We start from the raw sequence: 16,287 nt of genomic DNA, 5'->3' as shown, positions 1-16,287 counted from the left end.
CCCTCATAAAGGAGCATGTCCTCTCCAAGTTCCTAGAGGGGGGTCAGCCAACATGCCCTTGAAGATCCCCTCCAGAAGCAGGCCACTCCACACCAGGATGGTGTAGCAGCAAGCACCCCAAGCGCGTCCTCAGGGTTTGATGCCCATACAGGTTCTTGGATCTGCTTTGTTAAAGGAAAGCAACTCAAAATGGGTTTACTTTAATCAGTCAGACATATATCGTTTACCTTGTTCAGGAGAAAAGGTCAGCACCCCGAACCTCAAAGTATACAGGCATAATTATCAAGACAGAAACATCAAGTAGACAGATTTCCAAACTGTCCAACCATTACATCCATACCCAGTCAACATCTGGGTTTCCACATTCTGGGTTTTTCAAAGCCGGGGGACTCTCAACAACGGCTTCCCAGAATTCAGATCAAATCACAGAACACTTCTCAAAGTGAGTCCCAAAACAAAGCTACACATCAGGGCTTATATAGCCTTCTCCTGGCTCAGAGAATGTAACAACCTCATTGACTCACTGGCCAATCAAGGAGTATCTACTGAAAAACAAGCCTCCCCCACCCCAGGCTTCAGGTGCACATTAGCCTAGGGGCAGGGAAGATCTTTAAAATTTACATTCTTATTACAGATGGCTCTGCTGGTTCAGAGGTCCTTCCTGAAATCTGCCTTTGTATCTTCCACTGGTTGTTCCTGGTTCTGCCTTCAGGGGACAAGCAGAATAAAGCTCATGTGATACTTCAGCCCTGCTAGCCTCCCCAATTCCTTCACTAGATCCTGGCATGACATGGCTCCCAGGCCCTTCACCATCCCAGCTGTCCTGCTTGGACCCTTCTCCAGCTGGTCAATGTCCTTCCTAAATGGCAGTGCCCAGAACTGACCCCCAAGCTTGAAGGAGGCATAGGATTGGCCTCAAAGACCTAGGCTCTTTGGGAGCAGTTGGAAGTAAGAATAATCCTGGTGCCATCTTCCCCATCCATGCCAAGCCCAGGGCAAATTACCCATGATCCCATCTGGCATTGTCATGTCATTGGACTCCATTCTGTGTGAGATCTAGCTCTGATTCCCAGTCCTCCAAACAGGGTCTTGGGCAAGGAGGTACCTTTAAAAACTGTCTGTCCAATGAAGTGGAATGAGTGGGGAGAAAGGCTCCATTGGTTCAGCCTTTCAGGACTTTGGACGTGTGCTGGAGCCAGAAGTCTTAACCCAAGTCCTCATTTGACCAGCCTGGGCACCGGGGTGGGGTGGTGGGTGTCAGACAGAGCTGGGACCATTTTATAAGCCTTGAGATTTCAGAACTTTCCAAAAATCAAAGCCAAAAGACACCAATAAAAACCTCCACCAGGCCAAACAAGGCAAAATGACTTCTCAGGGACCACAGGAAGCTGGAGCTGGAAGGGACAAACCACGTTCCAAGCTGGGGGCTCAGAGTTATACGAGGGCCTGTCCTCTCCAGAGCCTCAGTGTTAACAAAGAAGGAGACAGGCCTTCTGTTGGAGGAATAAACATGTCGACCACGTCAACAGATGACTTTTCCAGATATAAGTAGATGCTGAGGAGACTAATAAAGCACGAATTAATTTGAGCACATCACTGAAGACAAGGGAGCTTTTTCTAATCCTGTGTGTGTGTATTTAAATATTCCAAACCCTGAGGAAAAACAATAAGAAAATGCACCTGATGAATGACTGTGTCTGACAGTGCATTCAATACTACTCTCTCCTAGTAGCCCCTCCCCTCCCCCTGCCATGAGGGGAGAGGTCAGCTTCACTACCTGCTCTTCAGGACATAACTGACTTTCTCATTAATGGAGGCTACCCCACCCTCATCCAAGGACAAGGCAAGGGAGCCCCTCTGACTTCCCTTAACAAGTCTGAGATCATTTATGACTGCTGACTCCTGTCGGGGAGGTGCCCCAGTCGTGGGGAAGGGCAAGGGTCTCCATCTTCAAAAAAGGGTAAGAGTGAAGTTGTAGCCACTGGGGTGGGCTGGGGGGAGGAAGCCAGGAAAGGGCTCCTACAGGAAGTGAGCTTTGAAGGAAGAGGTGGAGGTGAAGCTGGGCCACCTGCAGGCCCCTGGAGACAGGGGGCCCAAGGGCATGCTGGGAGCCAGCACTGGGCTGGGGCTAGAGGCAAAATCCCCCAGGGTCCAAGGTCCATCCCCAGCCTAGTCACTGCCCTCTGGCCACCCCTGCTCTTCCTTGGCCCAGGGCCAAGGGGCACCAGAAAATATCTACAAGAGTCAGGCTCAAAGCCCAGTGTTCCAGCTCCTGGGCCAGGCCTCCCTCCATCCACAGCCCCCCCCCCACAGCACCCACAAACACATCTACCACATCACACACCCCATATATACCCCCACGTACCAACAGACTATGAACATGCCTCATATAAACACACACATCACATGAGTGCACACCCCCCAACAACACACACCACACCCCCACTTGAGTGTGCACACACCCACACACGTGTGTGCACACCATACACATGAGTACACACCACACTCCCACATGAGTGCACACACAACACACCACACATGAGTACACACATGCACACACAACACACATGTGCAACACCACACATGAGCACACACCACACAATGCACACAAACACACATGTGCACGCCCCACATGAGTGCACACACAACACACATGTGCGCACACCATGCATGCACTGCATATACCACAAGTGCACACACAACACACGTGTGCACAGACCATACACACACTGCACATACCACACCCCCACACGGGCGCACACACACACACTACCATTCCTCAGTTGCCCTACCCAGGGCAGTGAGCACTGACCAGGCCAGCACTCAAAGTCTCTGAGCTCCCCTGCCCCAGGTCCTGAGGAGCCCACTTTCCTCTCTCCTGGACGCCCTGCTGTCAGACAGGCCTTCCTCCTGGACAAGTGTGCCGCCATGCCCCAGGCAGGCTAGGGCAGTGGATTATGTGGCGTTGCCCAAGGCCCTTACCCAGTCTGGGACTCAGTCTTCCAATCTGTAAAATGGACACTTGGGACTTGGCAATGTCCAGGAGCTGCTGAGGTCTGGAGGGTCTGCCCCCACCCCAATATGTGTGTGCATGTGTATGTGTGTGTCAGCACTTACACAAGAGGTTTGTGGCCCGGGCCCTCACCGGGTTCAGGGACAACCAGAAGGTCCTTTTGCAAAAGAGGCCACAGTTTTGAACCCGAGCGAGGTGGGCAAGGCCCCTCTGCTGTCAGCAGAGCCCCCATGGTGGGTGGGCCAGCGGCTCCTCAGCAGCAGGACAAGAAGAGCCAAGCTCTGGGCGGCCGAGGCCAGGGCTGCTTGGCTCAGGCCTGGGCCGGGCCGTGGCCGGCGACTCTCCCCCCTCTCCAGGGCTCTGGTTGGCCTCGGCCTCGGCCTCGCTGGGGACGCTGGCTTCCCGAGATCCCAAGAGCACACGGGGGGAACAAAGATCCAGCTTCTCTGCTGCTTCCCCCCACGGCCACCTGCTGTGGATCCCTGGTTTTCTGAGCCCTGGGCCCAGGTCCCTGACTGTGTGGTTCCAATCTCCACAGCATTCCCAGCTTTGGGAAGTGCTTTCCTCCCAAGAACCCTAGATGAGCTTCAAAGACTCTTGCCCCCGGCTAAGCCGTGCACAGGAAGATCTGAGTTCAAATCTGGCCTCAGACTTTTACTAGCTCTGTGACCCTGGGCAAGTCACTGTGTGCCTTGGCTTCCTCATCTGTGAAATGGGTTAATAGCAGCAGCTGCCTCCCAGGCTTGGCGTGAGGACTAAATGAGATAACGTGCTTAGCCCACTGTCCAGCACACAGGAGGTGTGGAGTAAATGCTAGCTGTTGTTATCATTAATTTACAGATCAGCCAACTCAGGCTCACTGGACAAGTGACTTGTCCAAGGTCACACAACTCCGGAGTCAGGAAGACCTGGGCTTGAATCCTAGCTATGATAAGAAGTTCTGTAATTCTGGCCTCTGCTTCCTCATCTGTAAATTGGGGAGGACAAAGACACACCTCTGGGTGGGGCAGCCTCACTGGGGGGTGGTCCTCAGGCCAAGGCACACTGCCTGGAGAGGGGAAGCGCCCTTGGGCTGGTCCTGGATGCATCACCCTAGATAAGTCTTTTCCCTTCTGGGGCCTCTCTGCCTGCCTGTGCTGGCAGCTGCTCCCCAGATGCCCCCGTGCCCATCAGGGAGGTGCCCCCCAGGAGTGGTTTCCGGGGGCTTAGGCCCTCTGGAGGGGGAGCCGGCAGCTGGCCCCATGGGGTGTGTCAGGGAAGCCTCGAATTCCCATGTGAGGACCCTTAATACACAGGCAGAGGAGATGCTGGGGAGGGATCCCAATTCCCATTCTATAGGTGAGGAGATTGAGGATCAGAAAGAGTCAGGACAGAGGGGGCCCTGAACCTAGGTGCCCCACCTCCCAGACCAGCCCCAGGTGGCCTCATTCCCTACCCTTGAGAGACCTTTACCTTAGAACTTCAACAATTCCTGGGCTCAGGCCCTGTTGAGCTCCCAGGCCCCTGACCTCCTGGCCAGCTCTGCACAGCCCTGCTCCCCCCACAGACTGGAGGAGCCTCAGACCAGGACACCTGTCACTGGCCGGCTGTGGGCCATGCCTCTCTGGGCATCTGGAGAGGCAGGGGCTGGCCAGGACCGTCTCTGCCATCCCCTGGATGTTGACCAGTGGGGATGGGCCAAGAGCTCCCAGCCCCATGGAGTGAGCCCTGCCTCTGGTACTTTCTAGTGCTGGGACCTGGGCAAGTTGCCATTTCCCTGTTTCCTCATCTGTAAAATGGGGCTATAAAACCTGTAACACCCACCTTGTGGGGGCAGGGAGAGGCTCCAATGGCATCATGTGGGCAGTGCCCTGCTGGCCTGGCACGGGGCAGGGGATCCGGGGTGCCAGAAGACCCAAACAGGGGATGATGCCCACTTGCTCACTCACAGGTGATGATGTCAAGCCTTGGAGCCCTCCCAGCCCCTCCCCATCCCAGCCGGGATGAATCGTGGAGGACTGAATAATTAATTGAGACTGGAGGACCCACCTGCATTGTCCTGGCGGTCAAGTGCCCAGGGCTGAACTTGGTGAGACAGAGCCTGACAGGGAGGAGGCCAGAGGGGCGTGGTCAGACCCTCGAGGGACCAGAAAAAAGAGCCCGGGGTTCTAGGTGCACACAAGACTAGAGTGGTTTGGTAACTTCCAAAAGTCCGTGCCATTGTGAGAGGGGCAGACCTTCTGGGAATAAGGAGGCAGTGGTGCCCCGGCCTCTGCCCTTACCAGAGCTGATTGGGAGAGGTGGGAGCTCTCTGTCTCTCTTCTCTGTCTCTTTCTGTCTTTCTCTCTCTCCTCTCTGCCTTTTTTTTCTCTCTCTGTCTCTGTCTCCCTCTCTCTCTCTGCCTCTGTTTCTGTTTCTTTGTGTCTTTCTCTCTTTCTGTCTCTGTCTCCCTCTCTCTCTGTCTCTCTTTCTTTCTCTGTTTCTTCGTGTCTCCCCCCCGTCTCTCTCTCTTGTCTCTCTGCCTCCCTCTCTCTCTCTGTCTCTTTGTCTTTCTCTGTCTCCCTCTCTCTCCCCTCCTCTCTCTCTCTTTGTGTCTTCCTCTCTCTCTGTCTCTCTGTTTCTTTGTGTCTTTCTCTCTCTGTCTCCCTCTCTCTCCCTCCTCTCTGTCTCCCTCTCTGCCTTTTTTTCTCTGTCTCTCTGTTTCTTTGTGCCTCTCTGTGTATGAATGTCTGAGTGTAAATGTGCAAGTGTGTGTGTATGAATGAGCGTGTGAGTGTAAATGTGTGTGTGTATATGTGTATGTGAATGAGTGTGTGTATGTGTATGAGTGTATGAATGAGGTTGTGAGTGTAAATGTGAGTGTGTATATGTATAAGTGAGTTTGTGTGTGTATGAATGTGTGTAAATGTGTGAGTGTGTGTGTAAATGTGTGTGTGTGAGCATGCTCAGCCCTTAGCATAGTGCTGCCTCCAAGCTTAACAAGTCCTTGTTGACTGATGACCCGTGGCTTCTTCTTCTTCTGGGCCTCAGTTTCCTCCTAGGGATATCCTCTTGGCCTCCTCCAGCCATTGACGGCGCCATAGGTGACACCATCAGGACTCTGCCCAGCCCTGGAGTCGGGGTCCCAGGAAGGAGGTTGTCAGAGCTCTGAGGAGGGTGAGCACACAGGCTGCCCCAGGGACTGTCTCTGCATTTGGTCTGTGGCAGAGACCCCACATTTCTCCAGCCCTTCTTGGGGGCTCCTGTGGCCAGCGAGCTGGACCTAGGTCTGCCAAGCCACCTTTCCCCTCCTGCTCCAGAGGAGAGGACCGCACCCGACTGTGGAAGGCCACACGTGCGGGCTGTCAGGCCCAGGGCTGGGCATCAGGAGGTGGGGGGAAAGCTGAAGGGGGAAGCCAGGAGGGGCATCCAACAGCCCTGGGTGGCTGTCGGGGTCCCAGCGTGGCTGTCGGGGTCCCAGCGTGGGCAGACTGGGAAATCTGGGCATGAGCACATGGGTACACAAGACCAAAGGGAAACTAGAAGCCAAGAGAGAATTCATCAGCCCCACAGACACTTATTACACGCCTACCCTGTTCTCAGGCAGGGAAAAGGGGATCTTTCCATCTGTAGAGGCCGGCAAAGCACCCCGCTCTGTGCAGGACAGGGGCAATGGTGCCCCCTCTCCACAGAAGGGGCCCGGTCTGCTCCCGAGTTCAGACGGCTGGCTCCTCCCTGGAAGCTCTCCAGGGGCTGCCTGCTCTGGGGTTCCCCAAGTAGACAATACAGGCTCACATCCTGCCCATTCTGCACACAATGACGCCACAAGCTGGGGTCAGTTCCTAAATAAAGAACAGCCTTGGCTCCAGTCCCCTCCCCAGGACAGCACAATGTGGGGCATCCCCAGCATGAGGGTGGGGAACAGGGAGAGACAAGGGAGCCTTGCAGTGGCCCCTCCTGGATTCCTGGAAAGAGAAGCCCTGAATGTCAGAGAGGGACTTCGAGAGCGTGGTGTGGAGGAAAGGGTGCTAGGGGTGGGTCAGGATACCTGGTCAAATCTCAGAGGGGGAGCTGGACCTCTCAGGCACCTTCCACCCAAATCTCTAATCCTGCAATCACACCTTGCCCATTTTACAGATGAGGAAACTGAGGCCCGGTGAGGGGCGGGAGCTTGGCCATGATCAGACCTCCTGACTCCTGGCCCAGCCCGATGACTTCAGGTGGTCCAGGAGGCAGGGAGAGGGAGATGGAGTCAAGAGAAGAGAAAAGGGAGCTTGGGACCTACCGCCTCTAATTTCCCAGGAAAGAGACCAAGTTCTTTGCTGAGAGGGAGGAAGAGGGAGGACATATGGGAGGTCTGGGAGGGTAGAGGGCCCTTTCAGCAGCTCCAGGGCAGGACTGGAGAAGGGGATGGTGCAGTGGTCTAGGGTGACCTGGGCTTGGAGGAATGAGAGGAGAGGGCAGCATGACCCTGACCTGGTCAGCAAGGGGATTCGGCCTGCTAAGCGGAGGGAGGACGGCCTGGAGGGGGCATCATGGTGAAGAGAGGTGGGAGCCAGAGGCCAAGGGGAAGAAGGAGAGATGCCCAGGTCAGGGTCAGACAGAATCGGGAGACCTCGGAGCCCTCCCCACCGCCCCTCCCACTCCGTGTTTGTCCAGGGCAGGGGGCAGACCTGGGGCATCTCCCAAGCCTCTGCAGGGAGAATGCCCTGAGGGGAAAGAGCCAGAGCTTGTAGGGGACAGAGGCAGGGAGGGTGGTACAGTGGTCAGTGCTGGGCGGGCTGTCAAGCGACGAGTTTGAGTACTGGCACCAACACTCCCTAGCTGGGCAACCCCTTCCCTTCCCTGGGCCTCAGCTCCCCATCTGTAACACAAGGATAATAAACTTGCACTGTGTGTCCCAGAGGGGCCATGAGAAACCTGCGGGCACCTTAAATCGAGATGATCTCCACCATAGTCATTGCCCTGACCTCCATGGGGCTGTGGGCCAGACTTCCTCTTCCCCCCAATGTGGCTAGACCAGAGGGTCTCTGAGTTCTGACAGTCTGTCGTCCATAGGCCTCTGATCTAAGAGGCTTCATTCCTGATTCTGGAAGTTTGACCCATTTCATGGTGGAAGAAAGAGGGATAGGGGAAGTGCCTTCCTTCCTCTTGGACCCCACCCCTGTGGGCTCTGGCTGGCTGTCCCTCAGAGAGAGCCCCAGCAGCCTCAGCCCAGCCCAGTCCCATGTTGGGCTCAGTGGAGGAGCCCCCCCACTCTCCCCTGTCATCACAGACATCATTCCATTGGAGTTAAGACAGCGAGGAGCCAGTAAAGAGAGGAGGGCTCTCCCGGGGGAAGTGAAATCGAAAATGACGCTGACAGAATTACAGGCTGGCTAGAGACAAGCCGGGCAGTGTGGGTGCTGCCCGTTACGTTACATGTGTTCAAACCCAAGCTGGACATGATGGACCCTGACAGGGTCCACTCATTGAAATGTTCTCACTTAACATTCTTCTCCCCCCTTCCTGGCACTGAAAGAAAAACCAAGGCCTGCGACAAATCACAGGCCGATCGTGGCTCTTTCTGTCCTTTGGAGATGGAAACTCTCCAAGTGCATGGATTATGAGGAAAGCACCTACTAAGCCTTACATTGTAGGTTGGGACTAAGTTTGTGTCTAAAATGAAGCAAACAAGTCCAAGGAAACCAGCCCAGCCCAGCCCAGCCCAGCTGAGCCCTGCCACGGCTCCTGCTGGGAAGTTTCAGGTTTACAATGGCTTCCTGTCTCCCCTGCGAGCCTCCTGTGCATCTGGCTGTCCATCGAGGCCCATCCTGGGCTCCTGCTCCAGAGACTCCAACCTCCCGGGCCCTCTTGTCCTTCCTGCCCACACTGAGCTTTTGGGAGAAGCCAGGCTATCTTTCCTCTGGAGAATGCATAGGATGCTGCCTTTCATCTCATTGACAGGTCAATTGTTCCTCCAACCAGCCCAGGGGGTCTGGCATCCTCCTCCATCCTCAAAAGACTTTCCGGACCCTTTGACTGGCTGGAAGCCAACAGGAACACTCTCACCATCCCTCAGGACCCAGGAGGAGGGTTCTCTCTCTCCAAGGCCATCGGTCAAGTGTCAGGCATGGCTTACACCCACATCTCCTGCATCCTGGTTCCCCTCCCTGCCCCAGCCTGCCTGACATCACCGTTTTGGAAAAGAAGTCTCTGAAATAACTGGGAATGATGGCGGGACTTTCCCATTGTATTTTTAAGTAGGAAAGGAAGTCTGGAGAAGGCTGACCGACGGCACTCCAGGAAGCAGGATGTGGGGTCCCAGGTATTCCATGAATGCAGACACCTCTGTTCTTACCCTCCTCCCCCAAAAGGAAAACCGAGTACAGAACTTTAACAATAACGCCAAGGACAATCCTCCTTTCTAACAGTGGCCCTGGGACAGGGGTGGGAGGAGGGAGTCAGTGAAAAAACGATGCCCATTTTACAAATGAAGATAGTGAGTGGCCCAGGGTCACCCAATTTTAGCGTCAGATTCTGAATTTGAACTTGGGACCTCTGGACCTGAGTCTGATCCAGCCCAGATCCATTGGCCTTCAATCTGTCTGACTGCACTCATTTCCAGTCTCTCAGGAGCCCCTCCCGTGCTCTGAGGGAGCCTAGAAGGGCAGCTCCACTTAGGAAGTCTCGTCCACACCCATTTCACGGATGAGGTCCAGAGAGGGAGAAGACTTGTCCCAGGTCCTTCACAGCTGTCTAATAAGTAGCAGAGCTGGGATGTGACATAAGGAAGACCCAGATGTGGCTCAAGTCCAGCACTCTGCGGGTGGTCAGTCCACAGCACCCAGACATTGCAGGCTGTTTCCCCATAGGCCTGAAGGTGGGGGCTCCTCAGCCTCATGCTGTGATCTGGGAGGGGCCATCTCACCCCTGCACAACACAACCTGTCCAACAGAAGGAAACTGAGGCCTGGGGGGGGGTGTCCAAATCACACAACCTGTAAGGAGTGGACTCTTCTGATCACTCCCTTTTCGCCCTCCCCTGAAGGCTGCTGGTGAGGCCCCGTGGGTAAAGGGTCCTGCCCTTCTCTGCCACTCAGCTGGAGCCATCCCAGAGATGCCCCTCAGGAATCTTGGCTCAGAGCCTCGGCAACTTACAAGTGACTTCTCAGAACCCAGGTCCTTGATGTTCTCAGGATGGCAGAGGGAGGCTGTGACCCCCATTTCTAGAGGTGAGGAAGGCGGTGCCAGCATGGTCCCATGTTACAGAAGAGGAAACAGGAGAGATGGAGTCACTAGCACTCCACCCAGGCTGCCCTGTGCCCCCCAGGGACCCTGCCCTTAATGGCTCAGCAGCCCCGGCAGCTGGCCTAGGAAGCCGGGGAAGCCCTGGAGGCGGCCATCATGCTCAGGAGCTGGGCAGGGATGGCTGGAGGCTCTCAGGGCTCAGACACGGGGCTGCCCTCGAGGGGCCTGGGCATCGCCCAGCCTGAAGTTATACAGCCGAGAACAGTGAGGCTCAATGATGTTCCCATCACTGGAGAGCTGGCTAGGAATGTACTGACAGTCACATGCCATGGGCCCCAGAGGACCTGCTCGGTGCCACGGGCTGCCCGGGGTCGTGGCGTCACAATGGTCTGGTCCCACATGTGGCAATCCTGTCCTGCATTAGGACTGGGAACTGTTCAGAATCTCAGGGCTGGGAGGCACTCCAGACCCCAGACACGCTTCAGAGGGGGCATCTGACCCCAGCCTAAAGCTGCCTCTTTGCACCTCCCCCATCCCAGGCCTCCCACCTTCCCCTCTCAGGGAGATACCCCCCCCCAGGTGGCTCTGCCTTTTCTCCTGGAAAGCCTGGTCCCATTAGCCTTTAGTACCCCCCTACCCTGGGAAATGGCCCCCCGCAGCCACTCCTTCCCACCCTGCCCTGGCAGGATACACCTCCCCCTTTAGAAAGGCCCAGGGGGCACCTGAGCACCCTCATTTCAATCTTGGTTTATTTGAGCATCTGCTGTGAGATGGGGAACATGGAAGACACAGGACCTCCCCCCTTAGAAGACAGACAGTGAGTTCTCCAAGGCACTTGACAAAAATCCGGGGAAGCCGCTAAAGCTGCGATTCTTCTCACTTTGTAGGTGAGGAGACCCAGGCACAGGAAAGTTAGTGACCCACCCAAGGTCACCGAGTTAGAGAGAGAGGTGGGGGGGGGCTTGGGGGCCTCACTCAGACCCTCTCATCCCGCAAAGATGGGCACAGGAGACTGGAAAATGCTCAGCCCCAAGCCCAGGGCCCCGAGCCCACCTGGGGGCCTGTAAACTCAGGATGATGATGTTGGTCGGGCCCTTCCACCCAGGCAGCCATCACATCAACATGGAGCTGTGGTGCCCACGAGAGCCAGCTTCCAGGTGTCTGTCCTCCCCTGGTGCCAAGGTGCCTTCCTCTGCGGCACAGTCTGCCTGGCCCTTCTGACTTTCATCCCATTGGATGGGGATGGTGTGCACCCCTCCATCCATCCCCCACAGCCCTAGGGTCCTGATAAGCAGGACAGCCTCTTCCAAGCTCTACCTGCCACCCTGGGGTCACGGTCAGCATAGAACTGCCAGACCTAGGTCCCAGGGGACAGTGGGCAGGGCTGACCCCTGGGCCGAGGGCAGGCTGACCCCTGGGGTTATCAGCAGGGCTGATCCCTGGGCCAAGGGCAGGCTGAACCCCTGGGGTTACCAGCAGGGCTGACCCCTCAGGCCACGGGCAGGGTTGACCCCTGGGCTGAGGGCACCAGCCAAGGAGCCAGGGCTCCTTCAGAAGAGACTGGGGGCAGTACTGTGGGCTGAATTCTGGTCCTGGATGTACTTCAGGATGTCCAGCTCGCTCAGAGCTTGGACCTGCACCTGCTCCTCTTTCTGTGGGGCTGGTCTCACCCTTGTGGCACCTGCATCCGGGGGTGGCATCACGGGCTTCTTGGGGATTGCTGGTTTGGTGGGCACCCGAGGCTTGGCCCTGCTGGGCTCTGACCCCAAGCTCAAGATCTTCTCCAAGTCCTCGTCCACTCTGAGGAGCAGAGGAAAGAGCTGGTGAGCAGGCCCCGGCACCAGCAGTGCCCACCCCACAGCCCAGCCCTGAACCTGCTTCCCTCTCACAAACTCTGGGGTCAGAGGTCTCTGACCTAACTTGAGCTGGCACCCAGTGGTCCTGAGGGGGCTTCCCTGGGATGGGGAGGGCAGGAAGCACCTCATCTGGTGACTGACCAATCAATCAATGGCCTAAGTGCCAGGAGCTTTAAGTGACAGAGACCAAGGGAGAGCCTCTCCTCGAGCAGCTCATGTCCTACTGGCCTCCAAGGGAGTGATCAGGACAGAGCTGGCCCAGGGAAGGGCAGGCTGGCTAACAGGATCCCTCTCCAGAGAGACAACAGCCCTGATGCACCAGTCACAGGGCCCTGGAGCCCCTTGGCCCTCGGCTCCAGCCTCGCTGACCCTGACGCCACGTGGGCCCCTGACACCCAGGTTGGCTCACACCATGATACACTCCTGCCTTTAGGCACATCCCAGAGGGACAGGAAATCAGAGAGCCAGCCATGGGGAGGAGGCTCCAGGTCTGCTTGGGGCCACCCCTGGGGCCAGGGGCAGGTACCTGAGAGCCCACAATGCCCCATGATGCTCCTGGAAATCCCTGATTAAGGGCAGCCCTGGTGGGAGTGTAAGCTGAGCCTTGTAGGACAGGTCCACGGGGGTCTTGGCAAAGCCTCTGGGGGATGGGACAGAGGAAGGAGTCCTGGGGCAGGGGTCAGGGGACCTGGGTGTAAATCCTGCCTGACACCTTCTCCCCGGGGAAGTCTCTTGCCCTTGGGCCTGGGTCCCATCTGCTGAAGGAGGGGGGTGGGTTTTCCCTGTAGCTGGGGAGTCCCTCTCCCGAAGCACATACCCAAACAGGTCCTCATGGGCATCCACGCGTGCTGTGCCCCGTGTGGGCTCCTGGTGGCGCTCACAGGCAGCTGGCAAAAGCAAGGAATCTCCCAGGGACACCTTTCCTCCTAGGTCTGGGTCATCAAATAGCCTGAGGCCTGGAAGGAGAGGCAATCAACATTAAGCACCTACTGTATGCCAAGCAATGAGCTCACTGCTGGCAGGGTGCAGGGAGCTGGAGTCTGAGAGGGAAAGCGGACACCTGGCCCTGGGGAGGCCCACTTTGGCCTCTACCACTCTGGCCTCCACAGCTCAGGCCTCCACTGCTCAGGCCTCCACCACTCTGGCCTCCACCGATCAGGCCTCCACCGCTCAGGCTTCCAATGCTCAGGCCTCCACCGCTCAGGCCTCCAATGCTCTGGCCTCCACTGCTCAGGCCTCCACCACTCTGGCCTCCACTGCTTAGGCTTCCAATGCTCAGGTCTCCACCGCTCAGGCCTCCACCACTCTGGCCTCTACCGCTCAGGCTTCCAATGCTCAGGTCTCCACCGCTCAGGCCTCCACTTCTCAGGCCTCCACCGCTCTGGTCTCCACCACTCAGGCCTTCACCGCTCTGACTTCCAGTGTTCAGGCCTCCAATGCTCAGGCCTCCACCACTCAGACCTCCACCACTCAGGCCTCCAATGCTCTGGCCTCCACCGCTTAGGCTTCCAATGCTCAGGTCTCCAATGCTCAGGTCTCCAACGCTCAGGCCTCCACCGCTCAGGACTCCACCACTCAGGCACATCCCAGCTGGCTCTTGGTAAAGTGAGGATTTATTCTGCATGGCTTCAAGCATGTGCTATAAGGGAGGGCTTTTACTTTGGTGAGGGAGCGTCTGATGAATCTGGGCATGAACACACTGGGACAAGCTGGGGTTCAACTGGAAACAAAGTAACACCATGTCCCCCACAAAGAGCAGGCCTGAGGCTCCCTGGGGGATTCCACTGGCCTTATCTACCCCCACCTTAGCCCTGGCTCTAGGCCCTACGGCAGAGTGCAGAGTCTGTAGTCAGGAAGACCTGAGTTCAAATGCAGTAGCAGAGATGCTTGATAAATGCCTACAACGCCACCAGGAATCCCAGGCCCTGCCCCGATGCCGTGGGTGCCAGATGTTCCCATCATCTGGGCCCCAGGGGGTTACCTGCTTCCTCGCTTGCAGGGCTGAGGCTGGGGCGAGGGGATGGGAGAAGGGAGTGGTCCTGTCTGAGCCGAGCACCAAGGCCAGGGTGGCTGGAGCTGGCCAAGGGTGGGAAGGGAAGGAGGATGAAGAAAGGCTGGGGGGGCAGGAGAAGGAGGAAGGGCAGGGGGAGGGGCACAAAGAACCCCAGGGGGCTCAGGGACTCAAGGACCCCCAGCCGAGCCCGCGGCCCCTGCCTGGCCTTGTCTGGAATCACAATGGGGCTGGAAGCAGGCCCTCAGTCCCAACCTCTCCCCTGTCCAGCACGTGGGACTGTCCACTACAACAATGGAGTGAGGTGTGTGTGGGGAGCAGGTCTTGCCCCCTTGGAGTTTAGAGCCAATGAGACACAAGTGCAGATGCCTGGAACCCACAAGGAGACTCCCTGGATGAAGTGCCAGGAAGGTGTGAGGCCAGGGCTCTGGAGGGTAGGGAGAATCAGGGCAGACTTCCAGGAAGAGGAAATGTTTGAGCTGATCCAGGCTCCTTCCCGGACCAGCAGATAATCCCCAAAGCAAGCATTCACACAGCACTTGGCAGATTCTCATTTGATCTCCACGCACTGGGAGGTTGGTGCTGGTAGGATTTTTCCCATTTTACAGCAAAGGAAAATGAGGCAGACAGCGAGTAAGTGACTTGCCCAGGGTCACACAGCCACTACATGTCTGGGGCAGGATTTGAATTCAGGTCTTCCTGACTCCAGACCCAGCCTGAACACTCAGCATCCCCAGGGTGCTTTACTCACTGTCTCGGCTGGGGCCCCGAACAGTGGAGCGAGGCGGCTGGGGGCTAAAGAGGTCATCATCTCCATCCCCCTCGTCATCAAAGATGGTCAGCTTGGGCCTGCTCTCTTTGCCGGAGCCCAGAGAGGTTTCCTTGGGTCTGGCCTGGACTGAGACAGGAGGTTTCTTGGGTTTCTTAGACCTGGGGAGGAAGAGGAGAGCAGCCTTCAGTGTCTGGATGTCACCGCGGAAGGAGGTCTCCAGTGGAGTGTCCCAGGGATCTGTGCTTGGCCCTGTCCAGGAAAGCACATGAGGCGGTCAGATGAGATGACCTCTGGGGTCCCTCCCAGACCAACAAAGGGCCTTAGAGATGACCTCACCCTCCCAACCCGCATCCCCACTTCACAGAGGAGGAGTCTGAGTCCCAAAGAGGGAAGTCATCTGGTCCGTGGGCACAGAGCTAGCAGGATCAGGCCCAGGATTCCATCCCAAGGCCCCTGAGCCCTCCTCTCCATCCCCACTCTCTCTTCAGCCAGGCCAGGTTCTGACCACCCCAACAACGTGCTTGTGGCTGGAAGAGGCCGAGCCATGTGAGTGTCCCCCACTAATGCCCCTGGGAATGAGCCCACTTCTCCAGTGCAGGGCTCAGGCTCAGGCTGTGTAGGACCCAGGGCCCCAAGGCCCTGAGGGTCCAGCAGCACCTGGAAATGAACCTGCCTGCCATGGTTTCCACTCGGTGCCACCAAATTCTGGGTTTAGGCAGGCAGGAGAGAGGGAGTGTAAAGACTGCGGGCATTCTCTGATAACCTGGCTGGGACCCAGGCAGGAGCCTTGGAGACCACTGAGGGGAGGGAACTGAAGGTCAGGGTCCTGAGCACCCTCTCTGCCTGCCCCTGGGGAGGGAATCCTGGCAGAGGGAAGAGGAGGGGGCCATGACCATGGCTGGGACAGGGGAGCAGAGAAAGAGCCAGCTGCAGCAGTGGCCCCAGACCAGGACAGGTCTGCAGTGGTGTGCCCCAGGGATCTGTGTCTGGGCCTCTGCAGCCCAGAGGAGGTGCAGACAACAAGCTGGGAGGAATGGCAAGCAGGCTCAGCACTTTATGAAGATCCCCAAAGGTCAGAACATCCGGGATAAATCAAGAGGACAGCATGAAGTGGGCCAGGAGGGCACCCAGGATCCCAGGCACCAAGGGGGAGATGGCTGGGGCTCGGGGCTGCCTGTGGGAAGGGCAGGGAAAGAAAACAGACTTTTGTCAATTAATTTAAAAGGCTAATTGGACTCAATATAAGGTCACAGAATGCCAGCATCTCTGAGCTGGGTGGGCCCTTCAGAGGCAATGAGACTAACCTGCTCCTGGCCCAGAACCCTTCACAAATAGTCACGTGGCCTCTGCTGGGTGACCTCCAGTAATGGGGAGGAGGGAGGGTCAGAGAGAGAGACACAGAGAAAGGGAGAGAGACAGGGACAGAGACAGAGAGAGATAGAGGAGAG

The 16,287-nt window shown here is 57.0% G+C and overlaps 1 protein-coding gene across 1 annotated transcript in view; it reads right to left on the bottom strand.

Moving 5' to 3' along the window:
• Window positions 1-10,931: 10,931 nt before the first annotated feature.
• HS1BP3 (HCLS1 binding protein 3) overlaps window positions 10,932-16,287 on the bottom strand; it is a 35,654-nt gene continuing 30,298 nt past the window's right edge. The window contains exons 5-7 of the mRNA XM_069102993.1: window positions 14,819-14,997; window positions 12,874-13,012; window positions 10,932-12,000 (exon numbers count right to left, since the gene is read on the bottom strand). Of these exons, the coding sequence (XP_068959094.1) occupies window positions 11,751-12,000; window positions 12,874-13,012; window positions 14,819-14,997 (568 nt within the window). The 3' untranslated portion in view covers window positions 10,932-11,750. The remainder of the gene's footprint in view (window positions 12,001-12,873; window positions 13,013-14,818; window positions 14,998-16,287) is intronic.

Source organism: Petaurus breviceps, unplaced genomic scaffold (assembly GCF_028583685.1).
Source record: "Petaurus breviceps papuanus isolate PSGF00001 unplaced genomic scaffold, PetGlider_PUasm1.0 559, whole genome shotgun sequence".
Lineage (NCBI taxonomy): Eukaryota > Metazoa > Chordata > Mammalia > Diprotodontia > Petauridae > Petaurus > Petaurus breviceps.
This window is presented reverse-complemented; position numbering and strand designations above follow the sequence as displayed.